The 26,824-nt window shown below is 48.2% G+C and overlaps 1 protein-coding gene across 1 annotated transcript in view; it reads right to left on the bottom strand.

Annotated features, from left to right (window-relative positions):
* Positions 1-2,650, bottom strand: part of MSANTD1 (Myb/SANT DNA binding domain containing 1) — a 33,857-nt gene extending 31,207 nt beyond the window's left edge. The window contains exon 1 of the mRNA XM_060247287.1: positions 2,218-2,650. Coding sequence (XP_060103270.1) covers positions 2,218-2,471 — 254 coding nt within the window. The 5' untranslated portion in view covers positions 2,472-2,650. The remainder of the gene's footprint in view (positions 1-2,217) is intronic.
* Between the last annotated feature and the right edge of the window lie 24,174 nt (positions 2,651-26,824).

Raw genomic sequence — 26,824 nt, 5'->3', positions numbered from 1 at the left:
CAGAGGGCGTTGTGTTCCCTGAGTGGAGCACCCATCACCTTCATCTAGAAATCCCTAAATTCTGATTTCAGTAAACCTTACAGAACTTTCAGAGATCTCTGGTCCTTTGCAAACGAATGGTTGTCTTGCAAGAAGAACTTGCTGGATAAACTCAGATGATCATTTGTAAACAGGGCAGAATATCTGAACCCAAAAGATCATAATCGGTCATGATTTCAATCTAATTCTGTGTTATTAATGGTATGCACGGAACAGTCAGTGCATTGTTGGGCGTAGTGGCTCTCGCTTAGAGGAAAGCAGGGAGCTGTTCCTGTTGGCAGCAAAGGAGAGGACTCACAATCATAGGTTTAAATTAAGGGTGGGAAGACACTGGCTGGATCTTAGGATAAACTTCTTCTTTTTACAGTAAGAGCTGTCCAATAGTCAGGTGGGGAGCTCCCCCTCCCCTCACTGGCAGTCTTGAAGCAGCAGCTGGACAAATACTTGTCAGGGCTGGTCCTGCACTGAGCAGGGGGTGGGACTGGATGGTCCCTTCAGACTCTGTGATTCTGTGATTGTGATAGACTCATCTTTAGTTCCAGGATGCTGGTGGAGACAGGAGAAGTATGTCAAGGCCAGGAGCTACTGACGGCATCCCATGTTAACTTTATTCTCCAAAGCTGCAGGCTAACATGCCATGCCTGCCTTTGTTGATGTCCTTCATTTATACGCCACCTTTCCCCTGAGAGGAATCAAAGCAACTCATGTTGTTCTCCTCTCCTCCATCTTATCCCCACAGCAACCTGAGAGGAAGGTCATCCAGCCATCTTTATGGTAGAACATGGACCTGAACTCAGATCTCCCCAATCCTGAACAACAACCCCATGCTGGCTCTTGAAGTGACGTTTATGTTATTTGGGAACTTTGTTTTCAGAAGATGGACTTTATTTACAGCTGAAAAGAAGCTTCCTCTATGTTTTTGGAGCTCTTAAGATTTAAGCACTGAAACTTGGCCTCCAAACTAAAAACTTTAGCATTCTTTTACAGTATTTTCTACTTTCTGCTTATCATACATTTAAGAGTCTCCTAATCTGTGTGGTTCAAGGTGGCTAAAAAGATGCTGCAATGTCTTTCCTGAGAGCCAGAGGGAAAGGATATAAAACATTGTAACATGCTAAATGCCAATCTCAACTTAAGAGGAAACCATTTCAAAAAGATCAAAAGAAGAAATGAAGATTCAGCTTTTAAAGAGCTTGTAGGATTCCTCCAGACTGCGCTCTGATATACAGCTGGTGATGTAAATACAGGAATTGTGTCCTGATGTAAACATGGATGCCTCTTGTAAGTCACCTTTTCTTATCACTGCTGATTTGGTGCTTTGAAATGAGAATAAATAAATAAAAACCAGCCTTGAGGTTTCATGCATTACAGTGTACCTCTAATGATGTTACAACATGTCTCAAAATAGCACATAGCTAAAAGCAGATCTGGCAGTTTGTCTCACAGAGATAAGAAACTGTTTCTCAACAGCGGCAGGAAAATATTTTTCTGTTTCCCTCCTTCCCTATTTTTTAAAGCAGCAACCATTTAATTCTCCTAAGCCAACTTTCTGTCCTGATGTACACTAACCATACTCCATTATCTCATTTGAGACACCTCTATTGCCTCTCCCAGTTGGCATGAGATTTGCAGTGCGCACTGATTTCTTTCTGCAAATGCAATTGTTCATTTGCAAATGCTGGCTACAATTCTGGCCGCGTGTGTCACTCAGTGAGGAGGATGGTGGTTATTTTAGCCCTCTGAAGTCCTGCCCCCCCCCCTCCCCCTGCAATGGCAGCCTTCAGAGATTTCTTCCTAAAAGGATTTTACTTTACCTGAACTTGTACTTTCATTTATTTCATTTCTACATTGTGCACACCAGTTTGAGACAAATGTGCACTGCGCTAGGCTTAATGGCAAGTGATAGCTAATAACAGAAAATCAGATTTTTAATTCTTCATCCCCTCCCCCCCATTTTATAAAAACAACAATCAGCAACCAAAGTTATGCTAGCATTTGAAAACAGGAAAGAAAAAAATCAGGAATGCGATCTTGATTTTGTTAAGAGAGCTTTTTAAGAGCACTATGAACAGCCTTTAATCTTTCACCCAGGGATCTTTACAAGAGCTTTTCAGAAAGGCAAGAACCTGATTAATTTCTATAAATCTCTCAGAATAAAAGGAATTAACTGAAGCTTACCTGTACTGGAATGTCATGTTTGTAATTTTTATCTTTATTTCTTCTCCGTGGCGAATTTCTCCAGTCATTTCAAAGAGTTTGTTTGCCATTTTCTCATAAACTTTGGCATTCCTTTTAGTTTGTTTCAGTTCATCAAAAAATTCTTCCCAGACCAGCATTAAGCCCCTCATTTCTGCATCGGTCCAGTTCCTGGCCCTTCTGTGCTTCTCAGTTTGAGAAGAGACAATATAACTGGGGATTTCTGCTGCAGCCATTGCTAATTGACCTAAAAGGGTTTTAAAAGAGACCACTTAACATAGATTTTAGATTTTACTTGAGGATTTTGCAAGGCAAGGCGTGCCTAGGAAGCTACAGGATTTGAATGACAACAGAACACATGAAACCTCTTGGCAACAGCTTGAAGCTTGAGTGCACAAAATGGGGCCTACATCTGACAGGCAGGAATTTAGTTAAAAGCTTTTAAACAGAGAAACGTCATTTTGATGTCACGTTTCCATAGCAACAGAGCAACTGCATAAGCTACAACAACAAAAACCTTTTAACTGAAAGCCAAAGAATCAGGACAAAGTTGACAGGCCATCAATATTAAAGCTTTTAAACACTTTAGGTTTCTCTCTCTCTCTCTCTCACACACACACACACAAAGAGAAAAAGGGAAAGCAAGCAAGCAAAAGATCTGTGTAGCCTTTGAGAAGCTACTTTTAAGTTTTTTCCTCTTTTTAGATTTCTCTTACCTCTTGGAGGCAGGGGAGGAGGAACAGCTGCATGCGGGAGCTTTTAAGTTGTGCCTGGATGGCCTCCCTGGGAGGTGGTGAAGACTGAGGCCAGGGACACAAAACGAGGCTGCTTCACAACAACCTCAACAGACACCCTTGTGAAAGCCCAGTTAGTGTGTGTTTATCGTGCCAGCAGGACTGACAACAGTTCAGCAGCCAACGTTCATCTTTCAGGAACATGCCCTGAAAGGACATGTGTGTTGACATGTATGTGCATGGCTCTCTGCGTGTTAGAGAGACACACACACGCTGAGAGAAAGAGGCTGAAGCGCTGGCTGCCCTTCCAGAATGAATGTGCCTTTTGCAGGTTCATGTCGCCACATCCATGTTTGTGCTCTGTGGCTGCTAGAAGTCTTACGCAGCTAAGTGCCGTGCCTCAGGACTGCAGCAGAGGCGTTTTAAGCTTGCCTTATGGTCAACCCATAAAGATTGTTTATTGGGTAAAAGGGTGGCCGTGAGGAGGACTAGGAACAAAACACATTTGTGGATCTCTGTGGCCCTTTCCTAAATCATGCTCCTTGTGATAACAGCAAGACAATTGCTAACCATTTCAGAGCATGCCTTGCCCCAAATATGGTGAGCTTGATTCTAGCTTAAGATCCATGGAATTTGTCAGTGGAAGGCCTGCTGATGGCTGTGGTGGGTGGGGGTGAGAGGGATGTATCAATTCCCTCCTCTGTGAGGAATCCTAGAACATGTTGGAAGGAAGGGTTACTTGTGTGTGTGTGTTTATATTTTCATTTCGAGGATTCCAGTGACCAGGCTGTTCATGCTGGACAGAAAGGAGACAACGAATGAGGAAAACTCATTCAAAACATGCATTTCAGTCTAGGCTCAAGTGTCCTGTGCATTGCAGATCTTCTCATAATGAGATTCTCAATCTGAAGAGTGAAAAAGCGCATTAAAAGGCAGGAAGGGAAGTCTGCTCAATGCCGCTGCCAGGCTATAAACATGCCTTTTTGGCTCTAGTGCCGGCCTGAGCCTGAACCCCCCCCCCCCCCACACACACACAATTCCTTTTTAATTGCTTGTCCAATCACTGTAATATTTTAAAGGAAGACAGAATCTCTCTAGTTAGAAAATTTTAAGGAACTGGCACCCAAACAAGAGTACTCTTAGTGCAGCACCCTGCAGAACAAGCCTCTTGAGGCTGGCGGATTGCGCCATATGCTGGCAGGGGGGACCCAGCTGGGAGGCGTCATGTGATCAGGGACAGATGGCCACTGGGAGGAGGCTTAGCTGGCAGCGGGTTCTTCTGTGCATTTCAGGCTCCTTCCTGCCAGCCGCATTGCCTCAGGCGGCACCAATTATGAAAGCCAAATTCAACCAGCTGGCTTGGAGACTTCAGAGAGAAGATCAGGAATAATGTCCAGAAAATGAGCTCACCTCATGCTTGGATCGCCAGCAAGGCATTCCCGGGCAAGGGACCAGCAAAGGTAGACAGACTCCAAGCAGATACGGGGGTGCATTTCCCTCTCATCTGAACAGCTCTTGTGGAACTGACTAAAAAAGGCTACCTGTCAATGAAAGTTGTGTTATGCTCTTCCTACTTCCTTGTGGTGAGTGAGAAGTTTCCCACATTCCACAGGATGAGACAGCGCTGAATACTTGTGTGTTTGCAATATTTGTATAATTAATCTTCACAACTGTGCAAGCAGACCCTAGGTGCTTTTATTTTAATGCAAGGTACAACTTGTTTAGGCAGCAAGCATATTCCTGCGTACTCACAGAGCCACATAGACCCTGGTTGGCTTCAGGCTGCTCTGCAGAATCTTATGCACCCTGGTGAATCATTAGATGTTCTGGTGGAGGACTGCCATTCCTGGCTCTCAGATGCCATAGGTGATATCGCCCCCCGGCACCCTTCGACCAAAGCTGCCCTGTGGTATACCCTGGAGCTGTGGAGGATGAAACAAGAACTGAGATGGCTTGAGTGATTGTGGTGGTGCCCTCGTGATGAAGTGGCAAGAACATCATATAGAATGTTTATGAAGGTCTGCAAAGAGGGAAGTTCTATGTGGCCTCCATTGTGTCAGTGAAGTTGCACCCAACCCAATTATTTAGAACCATTCAGTCATGAACTTCTTTGCCACAAGGCAAACCAAATGCTAAGGAACGGCTTTTGTGACTCATTTCACTGATGAAGCCTTGTCACTCCACTGGGACCTCCCAGCCACTGCTGCTATCCCCTGCCCATCGTCAGGTCTTATACTGGACCGTGCTTGTGAATTGTCCCTCATCCTCTTGGAGAGGAGTGACAAGTGGAGTGCCTCAGGGATCTCTCCTGGGACCTGTTTTGTTCAACATCTTTATCAATGATTTGGATGAAGGAATAGAGGGAATGCTTATTAAATTTCAAGATGATACCAAATTGGGAGGGACTGCAAACACAGAAGAAGACAGAAACAGGATCCAGGATGACCTTGACAGGCTGGAAAACTGGGCTAAAATCAATAAAATGAATTTTAACAGGGATAAATGTAAAGTTCTGCATTTAGGTAGGAAAAATCCAATGCATGGTTATAGGATGGGGGAGACTTGTCTTAGCAGTAGTCTGTGCGAAAAGGATCTAGGGGTCTTAGTGGATCATACGCTGAACATGAGTCAACAGTGTGATGCAGTGGGTGGCTAAAAAGGCAAATGCAATTTTGGGCTGTATCAAAAGAAGTATAGTGTCCAGATCACGTGATGTGATGGTATCGCTTTACTCTGCTCTGGTAAGACCTCACCTGGAATATTGTGTTAAGTTTTGGGCACCACATTTTAAGAAGGCTATAGACAGTCCAGAGGAGGGCGACGAAGATGGTGAAGGGTCTGGAGACCAAGTCCTATGAGGAAAGGTTGAAGGAGTTGGGTATGTTTAGCCTGGAGAGGAGGCAGCTGGGTATGTTTAGCCTGGAGAGGAGTACATCGTCAAATACTTGAAGGGCTGTCATATAGGGGATGGTGTGGAATTGTTTTCTGTGGCCCCAGAAGGTAGGACCAGAACCAATGGGTTGAAATTAAATCAAAAGACTTTCTGGCTCAACATTAGGAATAACTTCCTGACCATTAGAGCAATTCCTCAGTGGAACAGGCTTCCTTGGGAGGTGGTGGGCTCTCCTTTCTTGGAGGTTTTTAAACAGAGGCTAGATGGCCATCTGACAACAATGAAAATCCTGTAAATTTAGGGGGAAGTGTTTGTGAGTTTCTTGCATTGTGCAAGGGGTTGGACTGGATGACCCTAGAGGTCTCTTCCAACTATATAATTCTATGATTCAACTGGCTCTCTCAAGAAGATATTGACACGGTCTTGGCAGCTGTGAAACCAGCCACTTGCCTCTTTGACTCATGTCCATCCTGGCTGGTCAAGACCTGTGATGATGGTATCCAGGTTCCCCTGGGAGATATCACCAATTTTTCCCTTTCATCTGGGACTTACCCAGTTGGGCTGAAAGAGGCAGCGGTTCACCTGCTCTTAAAGAAACCAACTCTGGCCCAATGGTCCTGACTAACTACCACCCAGTCTCAAATCTACTGTTTCTAGGCAAGGCATTTGAGGGGGCAGTGGCCGAGCAACTCCAGATATTCTTGAATGATGCATCTATCCTACATCCCTTCCAGTCCAGTTTCTGCCCAGGTCATGGAACGGGGATGGCATTGTCGCCCTTACAGATGACCTCCAGAGGCACCTGGATTGGGATAAGTTGGCATTGCTGTTATTGTTAGCTCTAATGGTGGCATTCAACATTGTTGATTATGATTTCATGACCCATCGCCTTGCCAACATAGGGGTTCAGGGGACTGCCATTCAATGGTTTCACTCTTTTCTCCAAGGTTGGGGACGAGGGTGGCACTTGGCAAGAGGGTCTCCGTGCGGCACCCACTTGAGCATGGTGTGCCACAGGGAGCTATCCTCTTGCTACATGCATTCCCTTGCCCAGCTGGTTCAGGGGGTTGGGTTGGGATGTCACCAATACGCAGATGACACCCAGTTCTATCTGTTATTGGATGGCTGTCTGGAGTCCACACCAGGAAACTTGACTGCAGCATTGGTGGCCGTGGCTGGTTGGTTGCAACACAGCCAGTTGAAACTCAATCCACGAAGGGTCCTGTACCTGAGTCAGGGGGGAGGGGGGTTGAGGCAGGATTGGGTTGCTCACCCTGGATGGCACACCACTTGTGCCAGCCCAGAAAGTGCGAAGCCTGCAGGTGATTCTGGATGCCCACTTTCTATGGAGGCCCAGGTCACTGCAGTTGCCAGGCCTGCCTTTTTCTGTCTTCATCAGATCAGGCAATTGACCCCATACCTCTCCACGCTCCTTCCTGATCCTGACCTGCTTGATTTCCTTGGCACCCTGACCTTTTGGCTTTTGGACATTGACTTCTGATTTCGGTTTGTGATTCTGCATTGGTGACTTGGCTCCCGCTTGACTTCCTGGACTTTGACCTTGGACTGGCTTTGGACTCCTGCCTGCACCCTGAGAACATGACATTTAGGAGGCTTTGCGTGAAGTGAAAGCACAGACATCATTAAATAATTCCAAAAAGTGTGTGCTTCCCCCCAGACCTTCAAAGGCCTAGCTCTTTGCAACACAGTTCACAGAGAACCCAGCCTCTTATCCCTTGAGAAACGAAAGTTATTCTCAGCCTTCATGTGCAGATGGTACAAGGGAGGCTGCTGCATTCCCAGGCAGTCAGTAACGTCTCCATGGGGGGAGACCCAATAACCTTCACAAAACCAGCACAGAGGCATAACATTCTGCATAGCGAGATAATGGTACCGAGAAAAGCATGACAGGAGTCAAAACATGGATCCTGATACTGGGAAAGGCAACAGAGTTGGCTCTTCAGAGACAGCTTGTTCCTGGGAGGAGGCATCCTCAAGGGGGAAGAGGAACTGACTGAGGAAGAATCGACAGAGATGGCTCCTGCTGAGTCAGCACAAGTGCTCCAGACAGAGATGATGGAGTTGAGGAATGAAATGGTGAATTTCATGATGTTTGTCTAAGGTATGATGCACATAACTGTGCAAATCATGCAACAACAAGGCCAGGCTCCCCCACATGCAAACCCACTGCCACCCCCACCCCCCAGCTCCCCCTCATGCTGGCACTGGGAGTGCCTCAACAGCCAGTTGGAAGACAGGTCTGACAGAGATACTGACGAGTCGGGTTACTTTACAGTGCAAGTGGCAGAATTCTTACGAGAATGGGGCCACACTTTCCCAGACAGTGCCAGCCAAGTGAGTGATTTGGGTTCCAGGCTCAGGGGGGCGGCAGTGAAGTGGAATGTCACCCTTTATAAGGCCCCCACTCCAGAACTGCGAAGTGAGAGGGACTTCATGCATGTGCCCCAAGAACACTTGGAAGAACCAGAACCGGGGCCATGGCAGGCAATGGAGACTTGGGAGCCAAGTGAGGACCTTGCAGAAGTCCCCGAATAATAATAATAATAATAATAATAATAATAATAATAATAATAATAATAATAATAATAATAATAATAATAATAATAATAATAATAATAATAATAATAATAATAATAAATTTTATTTGTATCCCGCTCTCCCCGCCTAGGCAGCTCAGGGCGGCTGACAACATTTTATACATTTACAATAATGAATAAAAACTTTAAATTTAACAATAAAAGATTAAACATTATAAAAGCCAGTTAGTATGTTTAAAATACATAATTTAAGTTGATTTAAATTAATCTGGCAGCGATAGTGATATTCTGACGCTGGTTCTGCCAGTTTAAATAGTTCCATAGTAATGTAGGTCCCTAAAGCAGGACCATGCTGGCGGATCCTTTATTCACAACAATTCAGCAGTCGATGTCGATGTATGCTCATTTAAAAAGTACGGTCTTGCAGGCCCTGCAGAACTGGTCAAGGTTCCGCAGGGCCCGCACTTCCTCCGGAAGCTGATTCCACAGGGCAGGGGCCGCAGCTGAAAAGGCCCGTGCTCTGGTGTTCTGGAGCCTGACCTCTCTCGGCCCAGGGATAGTCATTTTATTTTTTCCAACTGACCTCAGTGCCCTCTGGGGTTCATATGGGGAGAGACGGTCCCTCAGGTAGGCTGGTCCTCGGCCATATAAGGCTTTAAAGGTAATGACCAACACTTTGTACTGGACTCAGTATGTAATTGGCAGCCAGTGCAGTCCGCGCAGCCCCGGCCATATGTGCTCCCATTTCGGGAGCCCCAACAGTAGCCTGGCCGACGCGTTCTGCACCAGCTGCAACTTCCGGGTCCGGCACAAAGGTAGCCCCAAGTAGAGGGCATTACAGTAGTCCAATCTTGAGATGACCGTTGCATGGATCACTGTTGCGAGGTCGCGACGCTCCAGGAAAGGGGCCAACTGCCTTGCCCGCTTCAGGTGGAAGAATGCTGACTTGGCAGTGGCTGCTATCTGGGCCTCCATTGATAATGAAGGCTCCAGTAAAACACCCAAACTCTTTACCTGGTGCGCTGGTTTCAATGGTGCGCCATCGAAGGTTGGGAGAGCTATTTCCCCTCCTAGCGTGCCGCGACCCACACAAAGGACCTCTGTCTTCGCTGGATTCAGCTTCAGCCCACTCAATCTGAGCCACGTCGCAACAGCCTGTAAAGCCCGATCCAGATTCCCTGGGGTGGAGCCGGGCTGGCCGTCCATTAGTAGATAGAGCTGGGTGTCATCTGCATATTGATGGCAACCCAGCCCAAACCTCTGAACAATCTGGGCAAGGGGGCGCATATAAATGTTGAACAGCATTGGGGAGAGAACTGCTCCCTGAGGCACACCACAATCTAGTGTGTGTCTCTGGGATCGCTCCCCCACAATAGCCACCCTTTGTCCCTGACCTGAGAGGAAGGAGGAAAGCCATTGCAAGGCCAACCCCCCAACCCCAATGTCGGCGAGGTGGCGCTTTAGCAACTGATGGTCGACTGTATCAAATGCCGCCGACAGGTCTAATAACATCAGTACCGCAGCGCCGCCCCGATCCAGTTGCCGCTGGAGGTCATCCACCATGGCGACCAGCACCGTCTCCGTCCCATGGCCCGGTCGGAAACCAGACTGGCACGGGTCAAGAACGGAAGAACCATGTGGGCCTGGCGAACTGGCTCCTGTGGGAGAGGGGGCAGGAGCCCAATCCTGTGGGATGCTGGTTCATTGGACTGGATTGAGAAGACCCCACTGATGTGGACATCTCAAGTGGGGTTGGCCAGGAGGGATGCAGCTCATGAAAAAAATTGAAATGCATGCGGCAGGGGAACAACACAGCACGAGAGTTTTCTGCAGAGTTCTGGACATATGCTGCCAAAGTGCAAGACTGGATGGAGTCAGTGAAGAATGAATTCTACCATGTCAGTCTAAACCCTGATCTTGTGGCCAAAGCAATAGTTCAAGATGATCCATGCACTCTCTTAGGGTGAATCCAACTGGCCTGTGAGACTGAGAATTATGAGCAAGTGATGAAGCTACTCTGACTTCAGCACCAGGCGGGCCAGAGGAGGGGGAGCACAGACTCCAGGAGTGGAGAGACAGCAGCTGAAACAGGGCACATCCGCTGCAGAAATGGAGAGGAGGATGAAACAAGGTGTTGTAACGTACTCAGTCTGGAGACGCGAGTAGGGCAACATTCTTTATTCGGAGCACGTTGCAAGAGAGAGAACACGTGGGCTGGGTCCCGCTTATGTACAATCCCCGGTACAGCCTACTGGACAGGTCAGCCCAATCCTGACCTGTTAAACTTCCCGCCGCGGCTGGCGATTGGCGGGGGTTTCGCGCCCCGCGCAGGAGGCGTCTGGGACAGCCCAGTCGCCTTCGCGCATGGCGCGTACGGCTGCCGATACACTACAGGTGCAATGCTCTAGGATTTGCGGTAAAAACTCTATAATACCATAGAGTTTTACCACAAATCCTGCAATGTGCCTGGCACAATGATGTCAGTTCCAAGTGATGTCATCTCGCAGAGCACATGGCATGACAATGGGGCTCTTTGGGGGTAGGGATCCCCCAGCGGCCTGCTCTGTGCGAGTGGGTTGGGCAGGAGATTGGCAGCCCTGTAAGAAGCCTGTCCTATATTTTAACATCTGATAGGACATGTCTAGAGAGACAGACAGACAGAGAGAGACAGAAGAATCGCATTTTACTGATTTCTTTTAAATCCCTTTCTCAAACTGGTGCTGCCCTATTTTCTTTTTAATAAATACTTGTGGATGCTGTTAGTGGTCTGCTGTTAGTGGTAGCGTGCGGCGGCGTAACTGGTCTATGTGCCGCCGTAATACCTGGCCCCCCTCGGTTGATATATCGTAGTGGCGGGACCCCGTTACTCGTAGCACCTGGCCCGCCACCCATTCGGGCCCCCTGGCATAGTTCCGGGCGTATACCGGGTCGCCCGCGAAGAAACCCCTGGCTGCGTCCCGGACCTCGGGACTTCCGCGGGTGTCTGGTGCCCTGTCGGGGTGTAGCCTATCTAGGCGGGTTATGAGCTTGCGCCCCATGAGGAGCTCTGCCGGACTGACCCCGGTGACCGGGTTGGGGGTGACCCGATTATCGAAAAGGAAGGCGGCTAACCTGTGGTCCCAGTCGCCCTGCACGATCCGGCTCAGGGCTTCTTTGGTTGTGCGGACCATCCGCTCTGCCTGGCCGTTGGTGGCCGGGTGGAAGGGGGCAGACCTTATGTGCCTTATCAGATATCTCTGGAGGAACGCCTGGAAGTCCGCCGAGGTGAACGCGGCCCCGTTATCCGAGACGATGGTGTCCGGGATACCGTGTGTGCATAAGACCCTGCGCAGCACTCGGATTGCGGCGGCGGACGAGGTGGACCCTACAGGAATGACCTCCAGCCATTTGGTGTAGGCGTCCACGATTATCATGAAGATCTGCCCCTGGAATGGCCCCGCGAAGTCGAGGTGGAGGCGCGACCATGGCTTCCTGGGGGACTCCCACCATGTGGCGGGGGCGCTAGGAGGCTCGGGCCGCGTCTCCTGACATGTCTGGCACCTACGGACCCAGCTCTCAATCTCCCCGTCCATCCCCGGCCACCAGACGTAGCTCCTGGCTAACGCCTTCATTCGGACTATGCCGGGATGGGTCTCATGTAGGGATTCCAGAACACGCTTTTGCAGCGGGGGGGGGGACCATCACCCTACTTCCCCATAATATGCACCCTTTGTGGGCTGCTAGTTCCTCCCTCCTGGTTTTATACGGCTTGAATTCTTCCCCCATGTTTCCTTCTGGCCAACCCCTCACCACCCAGTCTAGCACCCGTGCCAGTGTCTTGTGTTTCTGGGTGGCCCTGGCGACCTCTGCTGCGTGGAGGGGCTGCTCCGGGAGGCTCTCCACTAGCATTACCTGGTGTGCGGGGGCGGGGTCTGGACCTACTTCAGGAAGTGGCAGCCGGCTGAGTGCGTCCGCGTGACCCATAGCTTTGCCGGCTCGGTGGACCAGTGTGTAAGTGTAGGAGTTGAGGAATTAGTTCCACCTCAACACACGCTGTGATAGGATTTGGGGGTTTGCCGGTCTGGGGCCAACAGACCTAGGAGGGGCTTGTGGTCCGTAGCGATCGTGAACCTCCGCCCGTACAGATATTCGTGGAACTTGCAGACCCCCGCCATGATTGCCAGAGCCTCCTTGTCTATCTGCGCGTAATTGCGCTCTGCCGGAGTCAGTGTGCGGGAGTAGTACGCTACCGGTACCTCCCTCCCGTCTGGGAGTTGGTGCCCCAGGACTGCTCCCACCCCATAGGGCGATGCATCACAGGCCAGGATAACGGGGAGACCCTCGTCAAAATGGTGGAGCACCGCATTGGACACCAGGACGTCCTTGACCACCTGAAACGCGGCGGCTTGTCGCTTGCCCCAAACCCAAGGGGCTTTTTTGTCCAACAGCCGGTGAAGGGGCTCTGCAAGTGCTGCCTTGTGGGGGAGGAATGAATGGTAGAAGTTGAGCACCCCCAAGAAGCTTTGTAGCTCCGCTTTGCAGGTGGGGGCCGGGGCTTGCACTATGGCTCGGGTCTTTTCTTCCGTTGGGTGGATTCCTGCTGCATCTACGGCGAACCCCAGGAACTCCACCCGTGGGACCCCCAGCAAGCATTTCTCCCTCTTAACCTTGAGCCCCGCTGCCTGGAACCGGCGGAGCACCTCTCGTAGGCGGTTGCCGAACTCTTCGGGGTCCGGGGCGGCGACTAAAACGTCATTGAAGAACGGCTGGACTCCGGGGATCCCTTTAAGGAGAGCGTCCATTATACTCTGGAAGATCCCCGGAGCGACACTTACCCCGAACTGTAGCCTCCTCACCCGGAAGGCCCCCCTGTGTGTCACAATCGTTTGGGCCTCGGCCGTCTTTTGGTCTACCGGGAGCTGTTGGTAGGCCTGCGCTAGATCCAGCTTCCCGAAGATTTTAGACCCCGCGAGGGCAGCCAAGACGTGGCTTACCACCGGCACTGGGTAGGGGTTATCCTGCAGTGCCTTGTTTATCGTGCATTTATAGTCTGCACAGATCCGCACCTCCCCGTTTGGCTTGATAGGGGTTACGATGGGGGTCTCCCAGGTGGCGTAGTCCATGGGCTCCAGGACTCCCTGGGCTGTGAGGCGGTCTAGTTCGGCCTCTATTTTTGGCTTCAAGGCGAACGGGACCCTCCTCGCCTTGAGCCGAATCGGCCGGACCGTGGGGTCTAGTGGTAGGGAGATGGCCGGCCCTTTGTAGCTCCCTAGGGAACCATCGAATACGTCAGGGAACTCTTGGCAAATCTCCCCGAACCCTCTGGGCGTTAGGGTTTGCCCCACCCCCTCCAAGCGGATCCCCAAGGGTTTGAACCACACCAGTCCTAGCAGGGTGGTAAGCTGCCGCTTTACCACCAGGATGTCCAGCGGGCCGTAGAAGGACCCCCGCTCGACTTGCACCCGCGCCCACCCCACGATTGGCACTGGGTTCTTCTGAAAGTCCCGGAGTATGAAGTCCGCCGGCCATAATTGAAGCCGCTGGCGGGAGCACAGTTTCCTCAGGGTCTCCTCTGCTATAATGGAAATGGAGGAACCTGAGTCCACCTCCATTTGGCAGGGGCTCCCTTCGATGAGGACCGCCATTTTAATTTTGTCGGGGGTGGCGAGGGGCAAGTTCAGTACCTGCAGGGACGTGGAGTCTGTGGAGTGGAACTCCGCCGACTCGTGATGCGTGGTCGGCCTCCGGCGGTTGGGCTTGGCTCGGCAAGCCCTGGCAATGTGGCCGGTCTTCCCGCAGCTCCGGCAGTCCCAGGTTCGGTACTGGCAGTCTCTCCTGTCGTGGGGGTCGCCGCAGCTGGCGCACTTGGTGGCAGGAACCCTCTTCGACGCTGGGGGTCGTTCGGGCGCTCAGAGGCGTTGGGCCGCTCTGTTGGGTGGCCCGGCTGGGCGGCGCAGCTGGTGGGCTTCTCCTTCCTCCGGGCGGTTGTGTTCCAGCTCCTCGTGGTGGACGGCGTCTGTTCGGGCATTGGGGAAGGTCCTGGATGTCCTCTCGAACGCCACGGCTTCGTTGAAGGCGCTCTGGAGGATAAGCTCTTCCTTGGCGAAGAGCTTTTGCTGGAGTCTCTCGTCGCGGAGGCCCCACGTAAAGCGATCAGCCAGGGTGTCTTCCAGCTGGGGGAAGTTGCAGCTCCCGGCGATCCTGCGGAGGGCCGCCAAGTAGTCGGCGGCCGATTCTCCGACAGCCTGGTCCCTTCTGTGGAACAGGAACCGGCGGGCCACCCGTGAAGGTTGAGGCAAGAAGTGGCCGGTGAGGAGTCTGCTGACCTCGGCGAAGGACTTCTCCGTGAGGCGGGTGGGGGCCGAGAGACCCTTGGCGATCTCGAATGTGGCCGCCCCGCAAACGCTCAGGAGAACGTCCCTCTTCATGCTGTCCTCGGTGACCTTGTTAGCCCTCAGGTAGCATTCGACCCTTTCCAAGTAGGACTCCCAGGCCTCTGGGTTCGCTGGGTCGAACGGCTCAACGTGACCGGTGGTTCCGCCCTGGTTGGCCATGGTGGCTGCGGCGGCGGTCGTGGTCGGTGGTGCCCTTGGTTTCCGACGTAGCCGATGAGGCTAGAATCCCATCCTCATCGCCAGTGTAACGTACTCAGTCTGGAGACACGAGTAGGGCAACATTCTTTATTCGGAGCACGTTGCAAGAGAGAGAACACGCAGGCCGGGTCCCGCTTATGTACAATCCCCGGTACAGCCTACTGGACAGGTCAGGCCAATCCTGACCTGTTAAACTTCCCGCCGCGGCTGGTGATTGGCGGGGGTTTCGCGCCCCGCGCAGGAGGCGTCTGGGACAGCCCAGTCGCCTTCGCGCATGGCGCGTACGGCTGCCGATACACTACAGGTGCAATGCTCTAGGATTTGCGGTAAAAACTCTATAATACCATAGAGTTTTACCACAAATCCTGCAATGTGCCTGGCACAATGATGTCAGTTCCAAGTGATGATGTCAGTTCCAAGTCATCCTGCAATGTGCCTGGCACAATGATGTCAGTTCCAAGTCATCTCGCAGAGCACATGGCATGACAATGGGGCTCTTTGGGGGTAGGGATCCCCCAGCGGCCTGCTCTGTGCGAGTGGGTTGGGCAGGAGATTGGCAGCCCTGTAAGAAGCCTGTCCTATATTTTAACATCTGATAGGACATGTCTAGAGAGACAGACAGACAGAGAGAGACAGAAGAATCGCATTTTACTGATTTCTTTTAAATCCCTTTCTCAAACTGGTGCTGCCCTATTTTCTTTTTAATAAATACTTGTGGATGCTGTTAGTGGTCTGCTGTTAGTGGTATATTTCTGCTGTTAAAGCTATACTCCTTGGTATTAGTTCATACCAATTGACAATGCATTTTGTCATAAAGCCGTAGTTGGAACTTTCCTGGAGAGAGGCTCGTAATTCAGCTGTACAGTATTAAAAGTTCAGCTGCTAAATAGGAAATGCTTAATGCTGCATTTATCTCTGATACCTATTTTACTTCCTTGTAGCATAGGTTGTCTCAGTTTTATTTTGTCTTTTATCTCTAATATAAAGTTTTCCTGCTGGATAACACTCGCTCCCATTTTGCTATACTCCTGTAGTTAGAATGTAGATGATGCTCTAAGCGAGGTGTCATTTCTGTATGGTTTTGATACTGCTGAGAAGGGCTTCTTTTGAGTAGGAACACCGTTCCGGCTGGCTTGGTGTCGGGGCTTGTGGCCTAATATACAAATGCAAGCCCTAGATAGCTATGGATTGATTCTCAATTATACCCTATGGGAATCAGTCTCCATAGGGTACAATGGAGTGCCCAGCAGACATTCAACCTCAGCCCCACCCCGCTTTCTGATAGCCCAAGCCAAGGGATCCCTTGCCCCCAGCTGGGGACTGGCAACCCTATTTCTGCTTTATGTAGTGGGCAGAATGACAAGAGTATGGAAGCTTTCCTGACTTCCTCAGAAAGGCCATTTCGCCAGTGGGAGGCACCACAGAAAAGGTGTGTGTTTGGGCAGTTGCTGATCTCTCCCATTTGTTGGGTAGCACCATTAGAAACCTTGAGTTAGAGATTTACTCTCAGTGCAAAGAAGGTTGTATTTACAGTTTCAGGCTTCAGTAGCTGGAAGGAAGCTCTCTCTCACACTTCTTTAATTCTGCAAACTACGTAAAACAGTTGCTTGGGAGGGCATTTTTAGAAAGCTTTCAGAGAACAGGACTGCAGTCTATGCCACAGGGCACACTATATATTATTGAAGTGTTGTATGTTCTATCATGTTCTCACAACATTGTTTTCATTTTTTGTAATTCCTTATCTGCATTGCTTGACATAGCATGATTGATACTTGGTTTTGCTTTTTTTGTAATTTTGTAAGCCTAGTCCTATTGGCATTGTTTCTTAGATCTCATATGTTATTGATTCTATACCATGATTCCATACCATGTAATTCACCTTGAGTTTCAAGTAGAAATTGATAACTAATAAAGTATAAATAAATGATACAACAATATAATTCCCTATTTCTCTTCCTGTATGATATATACAGTATTCATAAAGCATTTACTAAATATGTACTTAAGGCTTGCAAGAATTTGGGGAAAAATAATTGATTCACAATGGAAACAAATATATTGATGCTGAAGATCTGTGCTGTGCTGTGAATTTACAGCAATAGCTTGAAGACTTGCAAAGTTTCTGCCACCACAAGGAGCACTTCTCTTCTTACTGCAAGAAAAACTCCTGTGCCTAATGTTTACAGTGTGCCTAATGTTTCTGTTGCTCTAAGGATCCTTCACACACTTCCAGTTTCAGTAGCAAGTGGTGAACACAGTTTCTTAAAGCTCAAACTTTAAAAAGTGGACATATGCTCAACAATAGACAACTTGGTTTGGCAGCTACCATATATGCCAAAGCTATATGCTTCATGCCAAAGCATCAGCACTTGCCCTGAAGCAATTGGTGACAAAATTTATAAAGGAAAAGGCACGCAAAATTACATTTTTCTGAGAAAGAAGACTAAAGATTGTTGTATTGCTTATTTTCACCATTTTTTTTAAAAAAAATAGCAACTTCAACTTTTGTGCTTTTAATTTTTCCTACAATGCATCTGCTTTTGACAATTGGTTAGCAGTGGGATGGATGCTAACCATTTTTAGCCTGGAGAGGAGGTGGCTGAGAGGTGATATGATCACCATCTTCAAGTACTTGAAGGGCTGTCATATAGAGGATGGTGTGGAATTGTTTTCTGTGGCCCCGGAAGGTCGGACCAGAACCAATGGGTTGAAATTAAATCAGAAGAGTTTCTGGCTCAACATTAGGAAGAACTTCCTGACAGTCAGAGCAGTTCCTCAGTGGAACAGGCTTCCTCGGGAAGTGGTGGGCTCTCTTTCCTTGGAGGTTTTTAAACAGAGGCTAGATGGCCATCTGACAGCAATGAAGATCCTGTGGATTTAGGGGGAGGTGTTTGTGAGTTTCCTGCATTGTGCAGGGGGTTGCACTAGATGACCCTGGAGGTCCCTTCCAACTCTATGATTCTATGAAATAATTACGTAGCCTTGCCCAGGGTGCAAAAATGCCTGGTAGCAGCCCTGATCACATACAGGAATACCTAACTGAAGCCTAAACAGGAGGGGATTGCTGCTGCAGTTGCTCAGTCTGGCACTTTACGTTGCCAGGGCATGCCAGGCTTTGCACACTCTATGCTGCTATTGCACCCTACGCCAGTAGGTGGGATTGGGTCAACAAGTACAGTCACATCCTGCCTTCTGATGAAGACCTCTGTGCCTGCTGTGCATTCAGAGCCTGGCACATCCTGAAACGCTGGATGCAGGACAGGGATGCCAACCTCCAGGAGATCCCTGGAATTACAGCTCATCTCCAGATTACAGAGCTTAGTTCCCCTGGAGAAAACAAATGCACCAGTGTGTGGATTCCATGGTACTGTACCCCACTGAGGTCCACCCCAAAAACTCCAGGAGTTCTCCACCCTGCAGCTGGCAGCCCTTTCCCCTTCCCCCTGCCACGAGTGACTTGGGAACCCTATCGCAGGAGGAGGATTTAGGGCATTACAAAATTGTACTAACCTCCAATTTTCAGAGGTACTTTTTTTGCTCAGTATGAACTTGCTTTTCCCCTCCAGACATTGACTTACAATGCTTTATTTGTATTCTTGCTGCCCAGGAAGCCGCATGGCTCAGAGAAGCTAATAAGCTTTCTTTTTTCTCAGCATCCTCTTGAGCACTTCAGGTCTCTAAGAATAGAAGCATCTTATTAAGAGACTTCAGGTCTGAAAGATTAGGCAGAAAAATTAAACATCCAGGCATGCATTATAGCATGTCTAAAAGCATGCCACAGGAATGGCATTTTCACTGAAAAACTGCCCTTCCATTCAGGTTATCAAGAAATAATATCTTTGAATTTAAGCAGTAGGGGAAACTGTGAGTAATTTAAACTGTATCAGCATCTTAACCCAAAATGGTACTGGGCAAATATTTAAATATCTATATTCTGCTTCTCCTAAATTCCTTTACAGGGAAAAAAATATAAGGGTACAACCTAGCCAAAATTAAAAACTGTTAGGTACCATTTTAATGGAGTAAATTTAGCACATGTTTAAGCCTCTCCCCATAAAAATCAAGAGGACTGAAAAGTGGGTGACAAAATATAAAACAATAATGCATTTTTAAAACTCCATGATAAAAACAAGTCAGACAACCGAAACTTTACTAATCCAGATCTACCCTGGACAGTCCCCTCATTTAAGAAAGCAGGAGTCAAGTTGCACCTTTAAGGCCAACCAAGTTTTATTCAGAAGGTAAGCTTTCGTGTGCTCTCTTAGCACACTTCATCAGATGAGGGGATCAGGTATTGTGGCTGGAATACATGCAGTTTGTTGATTTAAGTATGCAGACTGATCACATGGTAGACCAGTGTGACTTGGCCATTTGGTCTGGATAGCCATAAAAGGTAATAAAGTCCTCTGCCAATTGGTGTTTCTGTAAATCTAGGTGAATCACAAAAGGACGTGTATTTCCTAGTTGTAGTTCCCCTAATTTTCTTATCGACATCAATCTATACATTATAAACATCATTCTAGTGGGTGACATACAAGAATACATAAAATGAAAATGGGTTAAGTATATGTAATGAGATAAATAGCCAATATCCCTTATTTGCGTATGTCATTATAAAACAATATTGACATAAATAAGGGATATTGGCTATTTATCTCATTACATATACTTAACCCATTTTCATTTTATATATTCTTGTATCTTTTCTAATGGCAGACTAGACTGATGTTTATAATGTATAGATTGATGTAAATTAGGTGGACTACAACTAGGAAATACACGTCCTTTTGTGATTCACCTAGATTTACAGAAACACCAATTGGCAGAGGACTTTATCACCTTTTATGGCTATCCAGACCAAATGGCCAAGTCACACTGGTCTACCATGTGATCAGTCTGCATACTTAATCAACAAACGGCTTGTATTTCAGCCACAATACCCGATCCCCTTGTCCGATGAAGTGTGCTTAGAGAGCACACGAAAGCTTACCTTCTGAATAAAACTTGGTTGGTCTTAAAAGTGCAACTTGACTCCTGCATTGTTCTACTACTTAATAATAATAATAATAATAATAATAATAATAATAATAATAATAATAATAATAATAATAAATTTTATTTATATCCCGCCCTCCCCGCCGAAGCAGGCTCAGGGCGGCTAACAGGACATGGTATATACCATGATATTGTATAAAACAATTGTAAAATACAGTTAATAAATACATTAAAAACAGTTACATAAAATTTAAAACTACAATAAGTTAAGGTGCTACATTCAATATTCCAATGGCTAGATGTCGCATTCAGGGTTCCTTATAAGCTTGCAGAAAGAGGGTGGTTTTGCAAGCCCTGCGGAACTGATTAAAGTCCCGCAGGGCTCGCACTTCCTCCAGTAGCTGATTCCACCAGTGGGGGGCCATTATGGAGAAGGCCTGCTCCCTCGTTGCTTTCAGTTTGGCCTCCTTTGGTCCAGGGATCCTTAAAAGACTTCGGGAGCTAGATCTTAGTGCTCTCTGGGGAACATGTGGAGAGAGGCGGTCCCTAAGGTAGGCAGGTCCTTGGCCATATAGGGCTTTAAAGGTGATAACCAGCACCTTGTAGCGAACTCGGAATATAATTGGAAGCCAGTGCAGTTCCTTCAGCCCAGGCTGCACGTGTTCCCACTGAGGTAGTCCCAGTAGCAGCCTGGCCACCGCATTCTGCACTAGCTGCAACTTCCGAGTTTGGCACAGGGGAAGCCCCATGTAGAGGGCATTACAGTAGTCTAATCTCGAGGTGACCGTTGCATGGATCACTGTTGCTAGGTCACTACGTTCTAGGAAGGGGGCCAACTGCCTCGCCCTTCTAAGATGGAAGAAGGCGGATTTAGCAGTGGCTGCTATCTGTGCCTCCAATGTCAGGGAGGGCTCCAGTAGCACTCCCAGGCTCTTGACCCTGCGCACTGGTATCAGTGACGGTAGGGAGATCTCCCCTCCCAGCCTGCAGCGACCCACACAAAGGACCTCTGTCTTCGCTGGGTTCAGCTTCAGCCCACTCAGCCTGATCCAGTCCGCCACGGCCTGCAACGCCTGGTCCAAATTTATAGGGGTGTCGGCGGTCCGGCCGCCCATCAGTAGATAGAGCTGAGTGTCATCAGCGTACTGTTGGCAACCCAGCCCATGTCTCCGGGCAATCTGGGCAAGGGGGCGCATAAAGATATTAAACAACATTGGGGAGAGAACTGTCCCCTGAGGCACCCCACAATTAAGTAGGCGTCTCTGGGACATCTCTCCTCCAACCGCCACCCTTTGTCCCCGACCTTCAAGGAAGGAGGAAAGCCACTGTAAGGCTAGCCCCCGGATTCCTGCGTCGGCGAGGCAGCAGGTCAGCAGCCAATGATCGACCATATCGAACGCAGCCGATAGGTCTAGCAACAGCAATACCTCGATCCAGATGTCGCCGGAGGTCATCCATGAGGGCGACCAACACTGTCTCCACCCCGTGGCCCGGATGGAAGCCGGACTGATATGGATCCAAGGTGGAAGTGTCATCCAGAAAGCTCTGCAACTGCAACGCCACAGCCCTCTCAATAATTTTGCCCAAAAAGGGCAAATTTGAGACCGGCCGGTAGTGAGCCAATTCGGCCGGATCCGATGTAACCTTTTTCAGGAGAGGGCGGACCACTGCCTCCTTCAGGGGCATTGGAAAATAGCCCTCCGAAAGAGATCTATTTATGATGTCCCGTATAGGACATCTTAACTCCTCCCGGCAGACCATCATGGCTGCCATTTGGATCTGCCCTCATTTAAGAGTACAAGTACTCCAATTTGGAATGGAATTACTTCTGTCATTCAGAAGCGGTTGAGAACTGACTCAGTTCTGAGCAGCTGAAAGTGCAGGCAGTCCCACATCTCCTGCAGCGTCACAAACCACAAATAGCCGGCTGATATTCCTACCTGACAAGAGTCTCCAGATTGACAGTGGAGAAACAAAAATGAAGACCAAAATATTTGCATAGTTTGACATTAAAAACAATGTCAAACTATGCAAATAATTTGGTCTTCATTTTTGTTTCTCCAGAAAGTGATGTGGAAAAGACAGCGGGCATTCATGCCCAGCAGCAGCTCTGGCAGGCACCATGCCACCTGGCAGTTTGGACCTTCTCAAGCTGCTCACATCTTAGTGAATTCTCTGCTCTGGTAGAACCATCATATTATCCTCACGCACACCTCAACCCTCTTCTTCTATATGAAGTACAGAGGTCAGTCTCACTGTTCAAAATAATAAGAATGTTAATGAAGAAATAACCACCACACACAGCATTTTTAAACTATTACAGCACTAGGAATAAAGCCCATTGTAGAGAAAAAATACAACAGGCTTCTAGATAGTAGTTCTGGATGAGTGCCCCCCACCCTTGCTGTCTTCCCACCCACCCAAGTGAAGGCATTCACTCCCTCCTCAAGGGGAGCTGATCTCTGCCATCTGGAAAGTGTAGCAGCAACCTTAGCTGCTGGTGGTCAGGCAGAAACAAGGCCACAGGCGAAAACAGGAAGAAACAGCGGTTTATTTAACGTGTACCAGACTCATGTCTGAACACATCTGGGAGCCCCGACTGCAGGAAGGTCTACAGTTTTATAGTCACAGACAATCATTTCCGGTAAACACTCGCCCAATTACAGGAAAGGACAACCCCACATCCTGTACATCATTACAAGCGTCATATTAGTAAAGCAACAAGAAGGAGACAGGGAGGGTCTTTCCATACATGGCATTGATGTTGCTAACACTCTTGCAGCAATATCCTTCATAAAAAATACATTTGCCCCTTTGACCTGATCCCAAGATTTTCCAAGGTATATGACTCAATGCTTATTCCAGCAAGTTTCTAGTTGCTCTTTTCAGCAGTTGCGGTGGGCCAGTGGGTCAAAGATTAACTTCCTTTTTTGCTGTCTTATGCTTTTACAAACGTCGCTTTCCCTACTTTTGCAATCTAGAAGAATAATTTCACAGAGACACCTAGCAAGCACTTTAAAATCTCTTTGCCCTTTTGCTTTCTTGCCCTTGTGCCTAATTAATGGCCTTCAATTTACCTTATTTAATAGATTTTTATATCAGCCCTGCTTCAATCCCCCCTTTCAGGCTTACCTGATTTATCACGGTATTGCCTGATCCCTTACATACCTTTCCCGAGTTGACCTCATCATTTCATATACTGGATCCATAGGTACCGATGTGTGTGGGGGTGGTTGAAGTTATGCAACCTGTCCTCAGAATCTGCATGCACCCAGGCAAACACTGAGCACATCCACAAAAGACAACACACATTACGATTATAAAAATAAAAATTATAAACCCTTTGCGCAACCAGCTAAACTAGGAAGCCAGCTTGTTAACCACTTGAATAAATTTCCACCAGAGTTAAACTCTGTGTCATCTCTCTTCACCAGGCTTCTCAATGTTTTACTTCAGTTAAAAGCTGACCAGACTCATCTGAAATCTACAGTCTCTCTTATACAGTCTCCCACACAGAGTAGTATAGCAAATATCAAACAACCACTTGCTCCTCCAACCAGCCACATACACAAGTTATTCCATTGAGGGGGCCTTCCATACATTATCCACATCTGGGCAGGGCAACCTCTCTTTGCCTTAAAACTCACCAGAGTTTCCACTTGCTTCTGGTATCCATATCAGGGATAGTTTTGACTATATAACAGAAGCACAGCTATGGCAGGTGCTTTATAACCCCAAACCTGCACACAATGATGGGGACAAAGTTGTTCCTGACTCTCTAAAACCAAAAAGTCTGTGTTTGGCACGGCCCTAGGTGTATTTAGCCAAGGCTTACTCAGAATACTGAATTGGGTTTCATGATCCCATTCCTCATCATCTTTTATGAAATGTTTATAAGACAATGACATTCCCCATTCACTCTGGTTCACGGGGGTCTAACTCAGCTTTCCAAATCCCGATTGCTAAAATACTTTCCCTTAACCTCTAACCACAATCCCAACGATTCAAATTTGGAACAGCAATATTTACAGAAAAATCCTGTTCTCTCAAAACTCTTAATTTTCACTTAAGTGTGGCCAAATCGCAGAACCCAGCTCCAGTATCTGCCTAAACACAAGTAAAGAACAAAAAACCCACAAAACATTAGCTAGGCTTATTATAGGTCTTCAGCTTGATCAGCTAGTTGCTCCTTTGATGGCTTCTTCCCCCTGAGCGTTGAGCTCGTCAGCTAGCGTGATGGCAGCTAGAGGTTGTCTAGTTGCCTGTAAACCCCACCATTGCCGGTAAGTGGGGCCCAGAGGTCAGTTGTCAGGAAAGTTTCAGGCCCAGGAACAGACTGTACCTGGGGAAGCTCATTTAAGATGAGTCCAGGTTGGAATTTATGCATAAGATGGTGCACCTGGAAAGGGAGAGTTTCTAACACATATTTAGACACAGCATGCATCGCTCTTCCTAACAACTGAATCTCTTGAAACCACACAAGAGTCCCAACTTGGGCCGGGTCTCCCTTACTCCCTATTACACAGGAGGAGCCTTCCATGAATAATCTCTTTAAAGAACTCAATTTCCAGCCCTTTCCTGGGTAAGCATCTCAGTATGAACAAGGCAATGGGCAATGTGTCAGGTTACTTAAAGCTAGTCCTCTGACACATTTTAGCTACTTAATTCTTCCAATGGACCAATGTGCTCTCTCTCCTTCTTCTGGGGCCAATATCTTAGAGGCCTGCTTGGTTCTGATGGGAAAGACCTTATTCCAATTTGAGTAAGCCCACAAAGACTAGTGAGTACTCGGTGATCTGGGCAACTCAGTAAAATCACTATCATAAACTTAAATGGGGTAGTTTCTACATACTGCACCCCTGGGGCCAACTTAGGCCCTGTCTTGGATTATTTCTGGCACAGGACACACATCTGGTTGCAGCTGTAGCACACAGTGTACAACACCTGTCTATCTAGTAGCCTTGCTATGGCAGAATCTCTTATAATGTGTCTTCTTATAAGTTTGCTGTACTAGGGCCAAGCTATAGCTTTTGGGGACAAATAAGCATATTATCAGATAGCTGTCTTTGGTAGATGCTCCCTGGGCTTTCCTTCCTTCTTCTGGGTATAATGGTGAAACCACTCAGATAGCTTGACTTGAAACACTGGGCAGACAAGTTTTCTGCTGCTGCTGAATGGCTTTGATGTGCTGTACTAAAAATCCAAAAGTCTCAGGATCTTGGGGCCATATTCAGTAATCTCTTCTGCTGTGTGAATTAATTCCTTCTCATTAGATCTCTCTCTGGTGCAATTTCGGCTTCAGCCTTCAGGCACGAGACTTTATTGATGCCAGCCAGTTTCCCTTTGAGAATCTATTTGCCCACCAACCACGAAGTCGCAGGTGCTCAGCCTTTGCGGCTCAGTCGGCTCTAGATATCAGGTGAAGGCAGCAGGAGGCTGTTGAGCCTGAAGGAGATTAGAGGGGTGCTGTTCAGCCAGTGAGATGGAGGGCTATGGGCATCAAGCCAAGCAGCTGGCCCAAGAAGTGGAAGGCCTGTGGAGGAAGCTGTGGGCTGAAGTGCTTCCCTCAATAGCATTTTCCTACCCCAGTTGCTGCAGGAGATAAGAGAGGATACCCTGGCAGAGGTGCAGGTCCTGATGTATGAGGTGTCTGTGCTCCTGGGTGTCTACGAGAAAGCCACGCAGCTGGCAGAGGGAAAGCTGCCCAGCAGCAAGCAGAAGATCGAGCAGATTCGGTGGGCTTCACATAGGCGCTCCAAAAAGGCATCTGGCTTCTGGAGGACTTCTGCTACCTCACACGTAGTAATGGGTTTCGTGGCTGCCTCCTTCATGCCTGCTGGTAGAGCCTGCCGGTATTGGCTTAATAGGCAGATGGGAGCCTCCCTGTTGGCATCCCACTTGAGGACAGTTTGAGGAAAATGAATTGTAGCCCATCATGGCCCAGGAATTGGGAACCCTGGATCTGCCGGAGGGGCATCACATGGCTGACGGGGATTTCTTCTGAGGTGGCAAGCTGGCCAGAGGCAGGGGGCTTGCTTCTGGAGAACTTCTCTGGGGGAGCCCATAGACCTGGAGTTCTTTGGTCTTAACCGATGAAGGGGGCGAGGGTGAAGTCTAAGTGAGTCTAAGTGGCAAAAGGGAAAGGCTGGGATCTTTACGTTGGGCTTAAAGGACCAGCTCCCTGCAAGGGGCAACAGAGACACTGCCCTATGACCTTACATCTGGTTCCTGGGGTGCTGTGGCGTAGATTGCCTTGGCCTGAGACTGAGATGCCTGTCCAAGAGTAGTGTATCTTGCAACCACGTAGGTGGTTTAAAAACAAATTATAATAAGAAACAATATACAAAGACTAGTCTAGGTGATCAGGGTAACTCATAACCTTTGTCACATGAACCCTCAGATGACTGAACAACACCAAATGTAGGTCATTCTAAAATCATAGAATCATAGAGTCATAAAATCATAGTTATAGAATCATAGAGTTGGAAGGGACCTCCAGGGCCATCCAATCCAACCCCCCCGCACAATGCAGGAACACACAAACACCTCCCCCCAAATTCACAGGCTCTCCATCGCTGTCAGATGGCCATCCAGCCTCTGTTCAAAACCCTCCAGTTCATAAAAGCACTTTAAAATCTCTTTGCCCTTTTGCTTTCTTGCCCTTGTGCCTAATTAATGGCCTTCAATTTACCTTATTTAATAGATTTTTATTTCAGCCCTGCTTCAAAAGCAGTTGTAATTGTGTGATCTCCAGCCCTCACCTGGAGATTGGTAACAGTGTGTCCCCATGAGGAAATTGTGTTAGGAGTCTATGGCATTGCACCTGTCTGAGGTCCC

The sequence above is a fragment of the Heteronotia binoei genome, chromosome 9, assembly GCF_032191835.1.
Source record: "Heteronotia binoei isolate CCM8104 ecotype False Entrance Well chromosome 9, APGP_CSIRO_Hbin_v1, whole genome shotgun sequence".
NCBI lineage: Eukaryota > Metazoa > Chordata > Lepidosauria > Squamata > Gekkonidae > Heteronotia > Heteronotia binoei.
This window is presented reverse-complemented; position numbering and strand designations above follow the sequence as displayed.